We start from the raw sequence: 18720 nt of genomic DNA on the forward strand, positions 1-18720 counted from the left end.
CCGTTTGTGGGGGGGGACGTTTTGGGATTGGATGGAGACGATTTTGTGAGGGAAATTTGGGAGACAATTTGTGATGGATGGAGAAGATTTTTTGGGTGGATGGAGACAGATTGTGATGGAATGGAGACAGTTTGTGATGGAATGGGAGACAGTTTGTGATGGAATGGGAGACAGATTTGTGATGGAATGGGAGACAGTTTGTGATGGAATGGGAGACAGTTTGTGATGGAATGGGAGACAGATTGTGATGGAATGGGAGACAGATTTGTGATGGATGGAGACAGATTTGTGATGGAATGGGAGACAGATTTGTGATGGAATGGGAGACAGATTTGTGATGGATGGAGACAGATTGTGATGGATGGAGACAGATTTGTGATGGAATGGGAGACAGATTGTGATGGATGGAGACAGATTTGTGATGGATGGAGACAGATTTGTGATGGATGGAGACAGATTTGTGATGGAATGGGAGACAGATTGTGATGGAATGGGAGACAGATTGTGATGGAATGGGAGACAGATTTGTGATGGATGGAGACAGATTGTGATGGAATGGGAGACAGTTTGTGATGGATGGAGACAGATTTGTGATGGAATGGGTTTTTTTTCCTGATGGTAAAAATACCACTTCCTATTGCAATCCATTCGTAATTATGTTTAAGATATCTTCAAACTGTATAAAATAAATTGTCAAAAAATAATAATTGTTTTGTGAAAAGTAATTAAAATTGCTATGTAATTGTTTTAAGAAAAACGAGCATAGGAAGAAATCTGTTTTAAATTATTGAAAAGTGAACCGAAATAAAATGTTCAAAGAAAACCGAGCATAGGGAGAAATCTGTTTTGCATTGAAATATTTAAAAGTGAACGGAAATAAAATGTTCATACTTGGTTTCATTAGTACACAGGGCCTGACACCTACACTAACAGACAAATAAAATGAAATTTCAACTTTCAAAATGTCCGCCATGTTCCCTGATGAGCACAAATATTTAATGCCCTTACATCTGCTGATTAAGGTTTCTGACGAGAACGCTACCTGTTAGATTAACGCTGCTTTACACATAAAACCACCTAATCTGGAATAGACTATGGCTTAATCGTTCTAGAATCTGATTGGTCATGACAGTTTTGGTCTACATAGAAGTTCCAACTATCTAAGTGGACCATACATAATACCTGGAAGACTGCGGTTAGTAACTACATCTAGATTACTTGAGATTTGTCTTCAAATGTTTGACTTTTTGGTGCAAAGGATTACTGGTTTCCAGAAACATGTAGTTAACTAAATAGTATAGGATGGTGGCTATGTGGTTAACATGTAGTTAACTAAATAGTATAGGATGGTGGCTATGTGGGGACATACCCCATGGTCTCTGTCCATAAGGACCTACTGTGTCCAGAGTGTAACCATTAGGTAGTGCAGTGGTTATCATGAACAGGGGTGACTACATCAATGAGGCTAATCGTCAGCTTACCAACGAGACGTTCTATCGCAAACTTGATAGGGACCCGACGCAAGAACACGCCAAACTAATCAATGAGGCCATCGTTCGCATACTCATCAAGGGGGATATAGACGCAGATACCGCCATTTTCCTGCGTCCCGTAAATGCTCTATCAGGGAAATTCTATCTCCTTCCTAAGATCCATAAACCTGGAAACCCGGGTAGACCTATTATCAACTCTATAGGCCATCCGACGGAAAAAATTTCTAAATTCGTCGATTTCCATCTTCGACCAATTGTTGAAAATCTACCATCTTACATAAAAGACACCACCGATTATCTTAATAAAACACCATCCAGCAACATACCAGAAGGTACTCTGCTAGTTACAATGGACGTTCTCTCTCTTTACACAAACATCCCTCATGCGGACGGCATTAATGCCTGTCGGGAGGCATGGGAACGCCGTGGTTATAAGCACCCATCGACTGATAGTCTAGTAGAAGTACTTACACTTGTCCTCACACTCAACAACTTCCAGTTTAACAATGAAAACTATTTGTAAGTTTTTGTGTTTTGATAAAGGGGCGGATTACCTCGAAAATTTAACAAGCCTTATTGTTCACACTGTTTGAATTACTTCTTTGCCCCATATAACCATTACAAGTAATTCGTATCCTCCATACATTTATGTGAGGATCCAGTGTTATCTGGATTATACTGTTCATATTACTTCTTTGACCTATATATATGTATATATATATATATATACATATCCTTTTTGACCTATATTTGTATTAAGGCTGTGGGCTAGATACATCAGTTTCAGTGTTTGAGATACCGCTGACAGAGTGATCACTCGTTTAGAGGCATAGATCAATATTGTTATTTTGGTTAATTGATATAAAGTCTATAAAATCATTGATTATATAACATACCCATCACAGTACCAGAAAGGAGAGCGTAGACTGCTAGATTTGTAAAGTTCATGTAGAAGGGTGCAAAGCACGTGGCCACTCCACCAACCAGCAGAGCAGAATTATTTATTATCAAGCTATTGGCCCATGATTTGTCAGCTATGTAGCCAATCACAACGCGTGTAACACTGTTGGATACGCCCATAAGTAAAATGAGAAAGGCTCCCTCTTCATTCGTGAGGTTGACGTCACTAGCCAAGGCAGGAAGGAAATTTGATGGAATGTAAAATCCTGTAAAAGTGATGTTTTACAATGAAGAACATATTTTTATTTACGAGATATGTTTTTACACAACCCGTCATATGAATTTGATCTCAGGGACCTAATTTGTGACAGTCAAAATGTATTTGACCTTCCGTAGTATGTATAGCACGTTTTCAGACGTTGGTTGGGGAGGGGGGAGGGCTAGAGGTGAGGTGTTCAGGAAAGATAAGCAACAAACAGTGAAATGTTCACAAATAACACTCTGGTTTAATCTGTATGAGAGATCAAAATAAAAAGCTTCATATCTGTTTATACGCCATTTCCGAAAACGTGTGAACAAGCCTCTTAAACATACCGTGAAAACCTTTTAGATTGATTTCATCATACCGTCGTAATTACAATGCTGTATTAGATTTATAAATTATAATATTAGATTTATAAATTATAATATTAGATTTATAAATTATAATATTAGATTTATAAATTATAATATTAGATTTATAAATTATAATATTAGATTTATAAATTATAATACTTTTTAAAAACATAATGTTGCAGCCTCCCTCTATCTCTCTGTAAAATGTCTGATTTATCCAATAAACACTCTTAATATGGCGATCCACATTTATTTTGTCTTTACCCTAGATAACGGATTATTACACAACTGTCCAGTAATCAGTGTAGTTACGCCCGTGCATTGTGTTACTACCCGGCAAATTAATCATTTTCGAATGTTTCCTAGGAAAATTCATAGAAAATCGTTGGGCAACAGTAAATGTTGTCCGCCATGGAATACCCGAACCTGTCTGAGAAATTAGATATTTCCACCATATTGACGAATTATGAAAAATGTGATTTGTATAATAAAATCTTGATTGTCATTCGTTTTTAACTCTTTATAAAATGTATATTGTTAAACATTTTACGTTCTTGTTTGATATCAGTTTCATTCCTTGTTAGGCCCTTTATGACCAAAGATTTTGATGCGCCGTTAAACCCAAGAAACTTGCCCCTGCTACGATCACCAAAAAAAAAAAGGTTTTGACTACTTAAGCACGAAACAACTGTATATTTACATCACAATACCATTCTGTACGTACCAAACATGACCAACAGACATGACGCTCCGTATAGCAGCATGGTGGGACTTTTTAGAAGAGAAAAGTCAAACATGGCTCGTAATGGCGCACAGAACTGCTGGCCGGACACATCTGAACTCTCTGTTACCTCGTGTGAATCATATCTATTATTAGTTTTAATGTTCCTAATGTTTCTTCCACTTCCGGTTTCTAGTGGTCGGAAGGTGGCAGAGAAAACGAGACCATTCAGAATAAGCGCTGATAAAATCCATATGGTTCCACGCCAGAGGTAGGTTTCCAGGAGAAACCCGAACAGTGGGGCAAAAACGAAGCCGCCCACTCCAGCACCACAGACAGCAATTCCCGTGGCCAAGACTCTCCGTTTGTCGAAATATACACCCAGTACCACAATTGAGGGTAGATATAACAAGCAGAACCCTATACCTGTAAAGGTTCATAAGATAGATTACATAAAATAGCAACAGATCCCATAGTGATTGATCTTGGCGCCCACCATTGAATGATCTTTATTGGTTCTATATCAGTCTGATCAACTCTCTACTTTTCCCTTCTTTCTGCTTTTCCTCTTAATAATCTGATAACAATAACAAGTGGAATATACATGTGAAGTTTTCTGGGTAGTTTTTCAAGAAATAGCAATAACAAACTTCAATTATCAAAATCTAAGATCGCCGGTAGCCAGCCATTTTGTTTATAATCAAAAATCTTAATTAAATTGGAACTAGGTTCAAGAGAAACATTCACGTAAAGTTCAAGAAATACCCCTACGTACTTTTCAAGAATAAGTAATAATCAACTTCAATTCTCAAAATCTGTATTTTTTGTTTTGTTTTTGTTTTGTTTTTGACTAAAAATTAAAAAAAAATAATTTGCACAACTATAGAACAATGGCAACCTTCTAGAAATATCACGGATGTCTGGCGGACAATAAATGGACGACTGACGGACCACGGACTCCGGGCGATCTCCAGATGGTGGGCTAGAAATATACAAAAATGCCATAACGATTGATATTCATAACTAACAGGAATTATTACACATATAAAAAACTATATTGATCTGTTACAGGTACATGTAGTTAGTTATATGTTTGGTACAAAATAACTATATAGATTGGTAACAGGTACATGTACATGTAGTTATATGTCGGGTACAAAATAACTATATAGATTGGTAACAGGTACATGTAGTTATATGTCGGGTACAAAATAACTATATAGATTGGTTACAGGTACATGTAGTTATATGTCGGGTACAAAATAACTATATAGATTGGTCACAGGTACATGTAGTTATATGTCGGGTACAAAATAACTATATAGATTGGTTACAGGTACATGTAGTTATATGTCGGGTACAAAATAACTATATAGATTGGTAACAGGTACATGTAGTTATATGTCGGTACAAAATAACTATATAGATTGGTAACAGGTACATGTAGTTATATGTCGGGTACAAAATAACTATATAGATTGGTAACAGGTACATGTAGTTATATGTCGGTACAAAATAACTATATAGATTGGTAACAGGTACATGTAGTTATATGTCGGGTACAAAATAACTATATAGATTGGTAACAGGTACATGTAGTTATATGTCGGGTACAAAATAACTATATAGATTGGTAACAGGTACATGTAGTTATATGTCGGGTACAAAATAATTATATAGATTGGTTACAGGTACATGTAGTTATATGTCGGGTACAAATATGATTGGTCACAGGTACATGTAGTTAGTTATATGTCGGGTACAAAATAACTATATAGATTGGTAACAGGTACATGTAGTTATATGTCGGTACAAAATAACTATATAGATTGGTAACAGTTACATGTAGTTATATGTCGGTACAAAATAACTATATAGATTGGTTACAGGTACATGTAGTTATATGTCGGGTACAAAATAACTATATAGATTGGTTACAGGTACATGTAGTTATATGTCGGGTACGAAATAACTATATAGATTGGTAACAGGTACATGTAGTTATATGTCGGTACAAAATAACTATATAGATTGGTCACAGGTACATGTAGTTATATGTCGGGTACAAAATAACTATATAGATTGGTCACAGGTACATGTAGTTATATGTCGGTACAAAATAACTATATAGATTGGTCACAGGTACATGTAGTTATATGTCGGGTACAAAATAACTATATAGATTGGTAACAGGTACATGTAGTTATATGTCGGGTACAAAATAACTATATAGATTGGTAACAGGTACATGTAGTTATATGTCGGGTACAAAATAACTATATAGATTGGTCACAGGTACATGTAGTTATATGTCGGGTACAAAATAACTATATAGATTGGTAACAGGTACATGTAGTTATATGTCGGTACAAAATAACTATATAGATTGGTCACAGGTACATGTAGTTATATGTCGGGTACAAAATAACTATCTAGATTGGTAACAGGTACATGTAGTTATATGTCGGGTACAAAATAACTATATAGATTGGTAACAGGTACATGTAGTTATATGTCGGGTACAAAATAACTATATAGATTGGTAACAGGTACATGTAGTTATATGTCGGGTACAAAATAACTATATAGATTGGTAACAGGTACATGTAGTTATATGTCGGTACAAAATAACTATATAGATTGGTAACAGGTACATGTAGTTATATGTCGGGTACAAATATGATTGGTCACAGGTACATGTAGTTATATGTCGGGTACAAAATAACTATATAGATTGGTAACAGGAACATGTAGTTATATGTCGGGTACAAATATGATTGGTTACAGGTACATGTAGTTATATGTCGGGTACAAAATAACTATATAGATTGGTTACAGGTACATGTAGTTATATGTCGGGTACAAAATAACTATATAGATTGGTACAGGTACATGTAGTTATATGTCGGGTACAAAATAACTATATAGATTGGTAACAGGTACATGTAGTTATATGTCGGGTACAAAATAACTATATAGATTGGTTACAGGTACATGTAGTTATATGTCGGGTACAAAATAACTATATAGATTGGTAACAGGTACATGTAGTTATATGTCGGGTACAAAATAACTATATAGATTGGTTACAGGTACATGTAGTTATATGTCGGGTACAAATAACTATATAGATTGGTAACAGGTACATGTAGTTATATGTCGGGTACAAAATAACTATATAGATTGGTTACAGGTACATGTAGTTATATGTCGGGTACAAAATAACTATATAGATTGGTACAGGTACATGTAGTTATATGTCGGGTACAAAATAACTATATAGATTGGTTACAGGTACATGTAGTTATATGTCGGGTACAAAATAACTATATAGATTGGTTACAGGTACATGTAGTTATATGTCGGGTACAAAATAACTATATAGATTGGTAACAGGTACATGTAGTTATATGTCGGGTACAAAATAACTATATAGATTGGTAACAGGTACATGTAGTTATATGTCGGGTACAAAATAACTATATAGATTGGTAACAGGTACATGTAGTTATATGTCGGGTACAAAATAACTATATAGATTGGTTACAGGTACATGTAGTTATATGTCGGGTACAAAATAACTATATAGATTGGTACGAGGTACATGTAGTTATATGTCGGGTACAAAATAACTATATAGATTGGTTACAGGTACATGTAGTTATATGTCGGGTACAAAATAACTATATAGATTGGTTACAGGTACATGTAGTTATATGTCGGGTACAAAATAACTATATAGATTGGTAACAGGTACATGTAGTTATATGTCGGGTACAAAATACTATATAGATTGGTACAGGTACATGTAGTTATATGTCGGGTACAAAATAACTATATAGATTGGTAACAGGTACATGTAGTTATATGTCGGGTACAAAATAACTATATAGATTGGTACGAGGTACATGTAGTTATATGTCGGGTACAAAATAACTATATAGATTGGTTACAGGTACATGTAGTTATATGTCGGGTACAAAATAACTATATAGATTGGTTACAGGTACATGTAGTTATATGTCGGGTACAAAATAACTATATAGATTGGTTACAGGTACATGTAGTTATATGTCGGTACAAAATAACTATATAGATTGGTAACAGGTACATGTATTATATGTCGGGTACAAAATAACTATTAGATTGTACGAGGTACATGTAGTTATATGTCGGGTACAAAATAACTATATAGATTGGTAACAGGTACATGTAGTTATATGTCGGGTACAAAATAACTATATAGATTGGTAACAGGTACATGTAGTTATATGTCGGGTACAAAATAACTATATAGATTGGTTACAGGTACATGTAGTTATATGTCGGGTACAAAATAACTATATAGATTGGTCACAGGTACATGTAGTTATATGTCGGGTACAAAATAACTATATAGATTGGTTACAGGTACATGTAGTTATATGTCGGGTACAAAATACCTATATATAGATTGGTTACAGGTACATGTAGTTATATGTCGGGTACAAAATAATTATATAGATTGGTTACAGGTACATGTAGTTATATGTCGGGTACAAAATAACTATATAGATTGGTAACAGGTACATGTAGTTATATGTCGGGTACAAAATAACTATATAGATTGGTCACAGGTACATGTAGTTATATGTCGGGTACAAAATAACTATATAGATTGGTTACAGGTACATGTAGTTATATGTCGGGTACAAAATAACTATATAGATTGGTTACAGGTACATGTAGTTATATGTCGGGTACAAAATAACTATATAGATTGGTAACAGGTACATGTAGTTATATGTCGGGTACAAAATAACTATATAGATTGGTTACAGGTACATGTAGTTATATGTCGGGTACAAAATAACTATATAGATTGGTAACAGGTACATGTAGTTATATGTCGGGTACAAATATGATTGGTAACAGGTACATGTAGTTATATGTCGGGTACAAAATAACTATATAGATTGGTCACAGGTACATGTAGTTTATATGTCGGGTACAAAATAATTATATAGATTGGTTACAGGTACAATGTAGTTATATGTCGGGTACAAAATAACTATATAGATTGGTAACAGGTAACATGTAGTTATATGTCGGGTACAAAATACTATATAGATTGGTAACAGGTACATGTAGTTATATGTCGGGTACAAAATAACTATATAGATTGGTCAACAGGTACAGTAGTTATATGTCGGGTACAAAATAACTATATAGATTGGTTACAGGTACATGTAGTTATATGTCGGGTACAAAATAACTTATATAGATTGGTAACAGGTACATGTAGTTATATGTCGGGTACAAATAACTATATAGATTGGTACCAGGTACATGTAGTTATATGTCGGGTACAAAATAACTATATAGATTGGTACAGGTACATGTAGTTATATGTCGGGTACAAAATAACTATATAGATTGGTACGAGGTACATGTAGTTATATGTCGGGTACAAATATGATTGGTAACAGGTACATGTAGTTATATGTCGGGTACAAAATAACTATATAGATTGGTAACAGGTACATGTAGTTATATGTCGGGTACAAAATAACTATATAGATTGGTAACAGGTACATGTAGTTATATGTCGGGTACAAAATAACTATATAGATTGGTAACAGGTACATGTAGTATATGTCGGGTACAAAATAACTATATAGATTGGTAACAGGTACATGTAGTTATATGTCGGGTACAAAATAACTATATAGATTGGTAACAGGTACATGTAGTTATATGTCGGGTACAAAATAACTATATAGATTGGTAACAGGTACATGTAGTTATATGTCGGGTACAAATAACTATATAGATTGGTTACAGGTACATGTAGTTATATGTCGGGTACAAAATAACTATATAGATTGGTAACAGGTACATGTAGTTATATGTCGGGTACAAAATAACTATATAGATTGGTCACAGGTACATGTAGTTATATGTCGGGTACAAAATAATTATATAGATTGGTAACAGGTACATGTAGTTATATGTCGGGTACAAAATAACTATATAGATTGGTACAGTACATGTAGTTATATGTCGGGTACAAAATAACTATATAGATTGGTTACAGGTACATGTAGTTATATGTCGGGTACAAAATAACTATATAGAGTGGTAACAGGTACATGTAGTTATATGTCGGGACAAAATAACTATATAGATTGGTAACAGGGTACATGTAGTTATATGTCGGGTACAGAAATAATCTATATAGATTGGTTACAGGTACATGTAGTTATATGTCGGGTACAAAATAACTATATAGATTGGTCACAAGTACATGTAGTTATATGTCGGGTACAAAATAATTATATAGATTGGTCACAGGTACATGTAGTTATAAGTCGGGTATAAAAATAACTATATAGATTGGTCACAGGTACATGTAGTTATATGTCGGGTAGAAAAATAACTATATAGATTGGTCACAGGTACATGTAGTTATATGTCGGGTACAAAATAACTATATAGATTGGTTCAAAGGTACATGTAGTTATATGTCGGGTACAAAATAACTATATAGATTGGTACAGGTACATGTAGTTATATGTCGGGTACAAATAACTATATGATTGGGTCACAGGTACATGTAGTTATAGTCGGGTACAAATAACTATAGATTGGTCACAGGTACATGTAGTTATATGTCGGGTACACAATAACTATATAGATTGGTTACAGGTACATGTAGTTATATGTCGGGCTACAAATATAACTATATAGATTGGTCACAGGTACATGTAGTTATATGTCCGGGTACAAAATACTATATAAGACTTGGTAACAGTACATGTAGTTATATGTCGGGTACTACAAAATTAACTATATAGACTTGGTATCAGGTACATGAGTACGTATATGTCGGTACAAAATAACTATACTTAGATTGGTAACAGGTACATGTATTAGTTATATGTCGGGTACAAATAAATTAGATTGGTCACATGTGTACATGTAGTTATATGTCGTTACAAAATAACTATATAGATTGGTAACAGGCTACATGTAGTTATATGTAGGGTACAGGTAACAACTATATAGATTTGGTTCACAGGTACATTGTAGCTTATATGTCGGGTACCAAAAATAACTATATAGATTGGCATACAGGTAACATGTAGTTTATAAAGTCGGGTATAAAAATAACTATATAGATTGGTAACAGGTACATGTAGTTATATGTCGGGTACAAAATAACTATATAGATTGGTCACAGGTACATGTAGTTATATGTCGGGTACAAAATAACTATATAGATTGGTTACAGGTACATGTAGTTATATGTCGGGTACAAAATAACTATATAGATTGGTACAGGGTACATGTAGTTATATGTCGGGTACAAATATAGATTGTAACAGGTACATGTAGTTATATGTCGGGTACAAAATAGACTATATAGATTGGGGTTACGGGTACATGTAGTTATATGTTCGGGTACAAAGATAACTATATAGATTGTTACAGGTACATGTAGTTATATGTCGGGTACAAAATACTATATAGATTGGTAACAGGTACATGTAGTTATATGTCGGGTACAAAAATAACTATATAGATTGGTAACAGGTACATGTAGTTATATGTCGGGTACAAATACTAGTAGATTGGTCCAGGTACATGTAGTTATATGTCGGGTACAAAATAACTATATAGATGGGTTAACAGGTACATGTAGTTATATGTCGGGTACAAAATAAACTATATAGATTGGAACAGGTACATGTAGTTATATGTCGGGTACAAATAACTATATAGATGGTTAACAGGTACATGTAGTTATATGTCGGGTACAAAATACTATATAGATTGGGTACCAGGTACATGTAGTATATGTCGGGTACAAAATTAACTATATGATTGGTCACAGGTACATGTAGTTATATGTCGGTACAAATACTGATAGATGGTTACAGGTACATGTAGTTATATGTCGGCTACAAAATAACTATATAGCATTGGTACAGGTACATGTTAGTTATATAGTCGGGTACAAATATGATTGGTAACAGGGGTACATGTAGTTATAATCGGGTACAAATAACTATATAGATTGGTTACAGGTACATGTAGTTATATGTCGGGTACAAATAACTATATAGATTGGTACAGGTACATGTAGTTATATGTCGGGTACAAAGAACTATATAGATTGGTACAGGTACATGTAGTTATATGTCGGGTACAAAATAACTATATAGATTGGTCACAGGTACATGTAGTTATATGTCGTGTACAAAATAACTATATAGATTGGTTACAGGTACATGTAGTTATACGGTCGGGTACAAATAACTATATAGATTGGTAACAGGTACATGTAGTTATATGTCGGGTACAAAATAACTATATAGATTGGGTACAGGTACATGTAGTTATATGTCGGGTACAAAATAACTATATAGATTGGTCACAGGTAACATGTAGTTATATGTCGGTACAAAATAACTAATAGATTGTCACAGGTACATGTAGTTATATGTCGGGTACAAAATAACTATATAGATTGGTGTACAGGTATATGTAGTTATATGTCGGTACAAAATAACTATATAGATTGGTAACAGGGTACATGTAAGTTATATGGTCGGGTACAATAACGATTAGATTGGGTCACAGGATACATGTAGTTATATGTCGGGTACAAAATAACTATAGATTGGTTCAGGTACATGTAGTTATAATGTCGGGTAACAAAATAAACTATATAGATTGGTACAGGTACATGGTAGTTATATGTAGGGTACAAAATAACTCTATAGATTGGAAAACACAGGTAAATGTGTTATATGTCGGGTACAAAAAACTATATAGATTGGTAACAGGTACATGTAGTTATATGTCGGGTACAAAATAAACTATATAGATTGGTACAGGTACATGTAGTTATATGTCGGGTACAAAATAACTATATAGATTGGTACAGGTACATGTAGTTATATGTCGGGATACAAAATAACTATCTAGATTGGTTACAGGTACATGTAAGTTATATGTCGGGTACAAAATAACTATATCGATTGGTAACAGGTACATGTAGTTATATGTCGGGTACTACAAACCTATATAGATTGCGTCACAGGTACCATGTAGTTATACTGTCGGGTTTACACTTACAAAATACTTATATAGATTGGTAACAGGTACATGTAGTTTATAGTCGCGGTACACAAATAACTATATAGATTGGTAACAGGTAATGTAGTTAATAGTCGGGTTACAAAATAACTATATAGATTCGGTTAACAGGTACATGTCGTTATATGTCGGGTACAAAATAACTATATAATTGGTAACAGGGTACATGTAGTTATATGTCGGGTTTAACAATAATAACTATATGAGAATTGAGAAGGGGAAAAAAAAAAGGGTTGGGGACAGTAAGGGGGTTTAGGGGACAAAAAACAAAAGGACAGGTACATGGTATAGGGGTACAAAAAAACTAAAGAGGGGAAAAGGTAAGAAAGGGAAGGGGAAAAAAATAAGAGGGGAAGGTATGGAAGCGGGAAAAAAATAAGAGGGGGAAAAAGGACATGAGAAAGCGGGAAAAAAAAAAATAAGGAAAGGAAGGAAGCGGGAAAAAAATAATGATTGGAAAAAAACCGAAAGTCGGGACAAAAAAAAATGGCAAATAAATAGTTATATTCGGTCAAAAAAATGGTACAGGAAGAGGATTAGTCGGGACAAAAAAATTTAAAGGACGGACAGGTTTTGCGGGGTAAAAATAGAGGGAAACGGTACCGTGTTTATTCGGGTACAAAAAAAAACTTATAGTGGGTTTTTCAGGTCATGTATTATATTGGGGACAAAAAAACTATATAGTTGGTAAAGGACGTAGTTATATGTGGGGCAAAATAACATTTTTAGATTGGGAAAAAGGGAAGTAGTTATGGGGTAAAATAAAATATAAATTTGGTTACAAACATGTATTTTTATGTCGGGTACAAAAAAACCCAAGATTTGGGACAGGTACGTATTATGTGGTTAAAAAAATGATTGTACAGGTAAAGTGTTATATGTCGGTACAAAAAAATATATAGATTTGGGACAGGGACATTAGTTTTTATTCGGGGGCAAATAATAATAGATTTGGGGTTAAAAGGTACAGTTTTTAAAAGTCGGGTACAAAATAATATATAGATTGGTAAAGGTAAATTGTTTTATGTGGGTACAAAATTTTCTATTTTAGATTGGTACAGGTACATGTGTTTTAGCGGGGAAAAAAATTGATTGGTAAAAAGGTACATGTAGTTTTGTCGGGTAAAAATAATATAAGATTGGGAAAATTTTCAGTAGTTTTAAAGCGGGGAAACAAAAAAATATTGGTCCCGGACAGTAGTTTATGTGGGGACAAAAAACTATATAGATTGGTACATAATGTAGTTATATGTCGGGTACAAAATTAAATTTTTATTGTGGGGAAAAACAAAAATTTAAGGTAGTTATAGCGGGTCAAATATGGGATTGGTCCCCCGGAAATGTAGTTATAGTCGGTACAAAAAACTATATGATTTGGAAAAGGGCATGTAGTTATAGGGGTACAAAAAAAACTATATAAATTGGGACAGGTACATTATTATAGTCGGGACAAAATAACTATAAATTGGGGACGGTAAATGGTTATTTGTCGGGACAAAAATATTAAATTTGGGAAAAGGTAATTTTTAATTTTGGGGACAAAAAAACTATAAGTGGGGAAAAGGTAAATTTTAGTTATATTCGGGTACAAAAAAAACTATATAGATTGGTTACAGGTACATTAGTTATAGCGGTACAAATAACTTAAAGATTGGTAAAATACAGTAGTTTTATGTGGGTACAAATATATTGGTACAGGTAATGTAGTTTTTTGTCGGTACCAAAAAAAATGATTGGTAAAGGAAAGTGTTTTTATGTCGGGGACAAAAAAAATGATTGGGACAGGTAATGTATTATAGTCGGGACAAAAAACTATATAGATTTTTGGGAAAAAGGTACATGTTTAAGCGGGAAAAAAAAATGATTGGTACAGGTACTGTGTTATATGTCGGGTACAAAAAAACTATAAATTGGTAAAGGACATGTATTTTATTCGGGTAAAAAATATGATTGGGACAGGGACATGTGTTTTGTCGGGTACAAAATAAATATGATGGTACAGGTCTGTAGTTATATGCGGGTACAAAAAAAATAAAAGGTACAGGTAATGTAGTTTTAGTCGGGGAAAAAAAAATATGATTGGTACAGGTACAGTAGTTTTATGTCGGGGAAAATAATTTGGTAAGGTACATGTATTATAGCGGGTACAAAAAAATATTAGTTGGACAGGGACAGTAGTTATAGTGGGGACAAAAAAAATTGTTGGGTTACAGGTAAAGTTTAGCGGGTAAAAATAACTTTAATTTGGAAAGGTAAGAGAAGTCGGGGAAAAAAAAAACTATTAGATTGTAAGGTACAGAGTTATTTGGTAAAAAAAAAAGAGGTCCAGGTCATGAGTATTCGGGAAAAATTTATTGTTTTAAAGGCAGGTTAAAAGGGGTAAAAAAAAAAAAAGATTGGTTTCAATTTATTTTTGTCGGGGGCCAAATTAGGCTAATTTTGTTGGTCAAAGGGGTAAGGTATTTATGGGGACAAAAAACAAAGGACATTTCTGAGTTTTGGTACAAAAAAATTTGTTTTTTAATAAGAAACCTCACCAAACAAAAAATTGTTTAAACCGGGGAAAAACCCCAAAATTTAAAAAAATGAGAAAAACCCCTCAAAAAAAAAAAAAGGCCGGGTTTTTGGGGGAAAAAAAAAAATTTTAAAAAGGAAAACTTAAATTTTAAAAAAAAAGGGCGGGAAAAAAAAAAAATTTTAAAAAATTGGGGAAAAAAAAAAAAAAGGGGGGGGTTTAATTTTAAAATTTTGCGGGGTTTTTTGGGAAAAAAAAAATGGAACCCGGGGCCCCAAAATTTTTTTGGGGGAGGGGGGGGTGTGGTTGGGGGGGACAGGGGATAACAGCTGTTAAATATTGTGGGGGTTTCGGGGGTTAGGTGTACAGGGGGCGACATTGGAACAGGTAATAGGGCGGTGACATTGGGACAGCTAACAGGGGGTGATATTTGAACAGCTAACAGGGGTGACATTGGATCAGCTAATAGGGGGCGACATTGGAACAGCTAATTGGGCGGTGACATTGGGACAGCTAACAGAGGGTGACATTGGAACAGCTAACAGGGGGTGAAATTGGAACAGCTAATAGGGGGCGACATTGGAACAGCTAATTACGCAGTGAACTTGGAACAGCTAATAGGGGGGGAGGGGGGAGCAACATTGGAACAGATAATATGGAGTGGCATTGGAACAGGTAACAGGGGGTGACATTGGAACAGCTAATATGGGGGTGACATTGGAACAGCTAATATGGGGGTGACATTGGAACAGCTAATAGGGCGGTGACATTGGAACAGCTAATAGGGGGATGACATTGGAACACCTAACAGGGGGTGACATTGGAACAGCTAGGCAAATCAACACACATACAGAATGTCTGATTTTATATCAATATAATTGTACATGGAACAGGTCTGACTCCATATCAATATACATTGTACGTTTAACACGCCTGACTTCATATAGACCAAGCACCTAGACTATAACTAATTCCATCCGAGTACTGTGTTGTGTAGTTGGAACAAAACCTTACACAGTAAAAACTTCTGACTAGTAATGACGATTGTGAAATCATGATTAGATTTAAGGAACATTCTTATAATAGGAGCTTTCCCTAAATTCTGTAACACTTTCACATTGAATTAACTTAAAGAACGTTGATGATGCTTGGACCAGGTATTCCTGGAGGGTAAACGTCTTCTGTTCACCGACGACTTATTTGTTAATTAATTTACCCTCACCAACAACAAGGAGAGTCCCTATCTGTATCGAGTGTAGTAGTTGAGTCTTCCCTTTACTTTCTCCGAAGGTTGTGAGGAAAACCGGAAAGAAAATTCCGAATGTATAATCCACGCCTTCAACCAACATATTCACCATGAAGGAGGAAATTGTTATCACCCATCCCCATCCTCCATCCGGGGCTGTATCGGGTACTGGATATTCACAAACCGCATCAGCTAGGGACGCCCTTCTCATTTTACCTGTTGAATACATAACATGTAAATAGGAATGTTTTAAACAGATTTGACTTTACCTCTTGCTGTAACAGTGCTCGAGGATATAAAGCAAAACAAATCAATAAAGTAACAGGACTTAATGTTTAATCAAACCCTTTTGAATACCATAGCGATTTTAGCCCGTAAGATATTGTGCTTCTTGTAATGAATACATATTGTTGTTGATAAAGCATTGTATTGCATTCGGTTTCGTGTTATAGACATATGAATGGGTTTTTTTTAACGTCTTATAAACAGCCAGGGTCATTTAAGGACGTGCCAGGTTTTGGAGGTGGAGGAAAGCCGAAGTACCCGGAGAAAAACCACTGGCCTACTGGTCAGTACCTGGCAACTGCCCCACGTAGGTTTCGAACTCGCAACCCAGAGGTGGAGGGCTAGTGTTAAAGTGTCGGGACACCTTAACCACTCGGCCACCGCGGCCCCTCGTATATAAATGCCACTGTATTACGGGACATAAATCAAGCTACCTGTGGCCACTGTATTACGGGACATAAAGCAAGCTACCTGTGGCCACTGTATAACGGGACATAAATCAAGCTACCTGTGGCCACTGTATAACGGGACATAAATCAAGCTACCTGTGGCCACTGTATAACGGGACATACATCAAGCTACCTGTGGCCACTGTATTACGGGACATAAATCAAGCTACCTGTGGCCACTGTATTACGGGACATAAGTCAAGCTACCTGTGACCACTGTATTAAGGGACATAAATCAAGCTACCTGTGACCACTGTATTAAGGGACATAAGTCAAGCTACCTGTGGCCACTCTATTACGGGACATAAGTCAAGCTACCTGTGACCACTGTATAACGGGACATAAATCAAGCTACCTGTGGCCACTGTATAACGGGACATAAATCAAGCTACCTGTGACCACTGTATTACGGGACATAAATCAAGCTACCTGTGGCCACTGTATAACGGGACATAAATCAAGCTACCTATGGCCACTGTATTACAGGACATAAATCAAGCTACCTGTGCCTATAACCTGAACCGAAATGCAGTTTATAAGTTATTTTTATAATTTCATCCCTGATCATACACGATAAGATATCGCCAGGAAATTAAATAAAGTGTATCTCCAAGATCCTCTGAAATGTTGAATTGGCGGAAATTATCACAGCGCATGCTCCCTTTCCACGCGCCATCTCCTGTAACGGAGACTGAATCAAGTCAGTATAGGGAACAACTAGCGTAAAAAGGATTTTAATCATGAATCAGTTTTTTTTCCCCTTTTTAGCAATGTTCCTGGCTAAAGGTGTTCGAAGATACATTTGGAATAATGTAATGTAATAATGTTTCTTATAAGGCATGTCAACTGAATTTGAAAACTGAGTAATGCGGTCGCAAATATAAATATGTCAGCGTCCTGCTTTTTGTAGGGAGATAAGGCTGCTACATATTGTGTTATTGTGAGAATTCGAATGAACGCACTCTATTGTTGGTCGACTTCACAGTTTATAAGGATACATGTGCATTTATTTATTTTCAGACAATAGTCCTACTGATACTACACATTCGGACAACCAAGAGGACCATGGCTGATTGTGGGATAGCAAAAAGATTAAAACAAATAAATTATGTCCAGAAAGAGATAAACGTGGTTAAATTAAACATTATTTATATACAACAAACCTTTATGAACAATTAACGTTTATACACAACAAACGTTTAAACACATCGAAAGTTTATATACAACAACTTTCATACACAACAAACAATTATAAACAACGAATGTTTATAATTAATAAACGTTTATACACAACGAAAATGTATAGCGAACGAACGTTTAAACACAACAAACGTTTATACACAACAAACGTT

The 18720-nt window shown here is 34.9% G+C and overlaps 1 protein-coding gene across 1 annotated transcript in view; it reads right to left on the minus strand.

The window, feature by feature from the left end:
• LOC117333265 (monocarboxylate transporter 5-like) overlaps positions 1–4707 on the minus strand; it is a 13740-nt gene extending 9033 nt beyond the window's left edge. The window contains exons 1-3 of the mRNA XM_033892481.1: positions 4628–4707; positions 3733–4155; positions 2390–2659 (exon numbers count right to left, since the gene is read on the minus strand). Of these exons, the coding sequence (XP_033748372.1) occupies positions 2390–2659; positions 3733–3805 (343 nt within the window). The 5' untranslated portion in view covers positions 3806–4155; positions 4628–4707. The remainder of the gene's footprint in view (positions 1–2389; positions 2660–3732; positions 4156–4627) is intronic.
• Between the last annotated feature and the right edge of the window lie 14013 nt (positions 4708–18720).

Source organism: Pecten maximus, chromosome 8, assembly GCF_902652985.1.
Source record: "Pecten maximus chromosome 8, xPecMax1.1, whole genome shotgun sequence".
Lineage (NCBI taxonomy): Eukaryota > Metazoa > Mollusca > Bivalvia > Pectinida > Pectinidae > Pecten > Pecten maximus.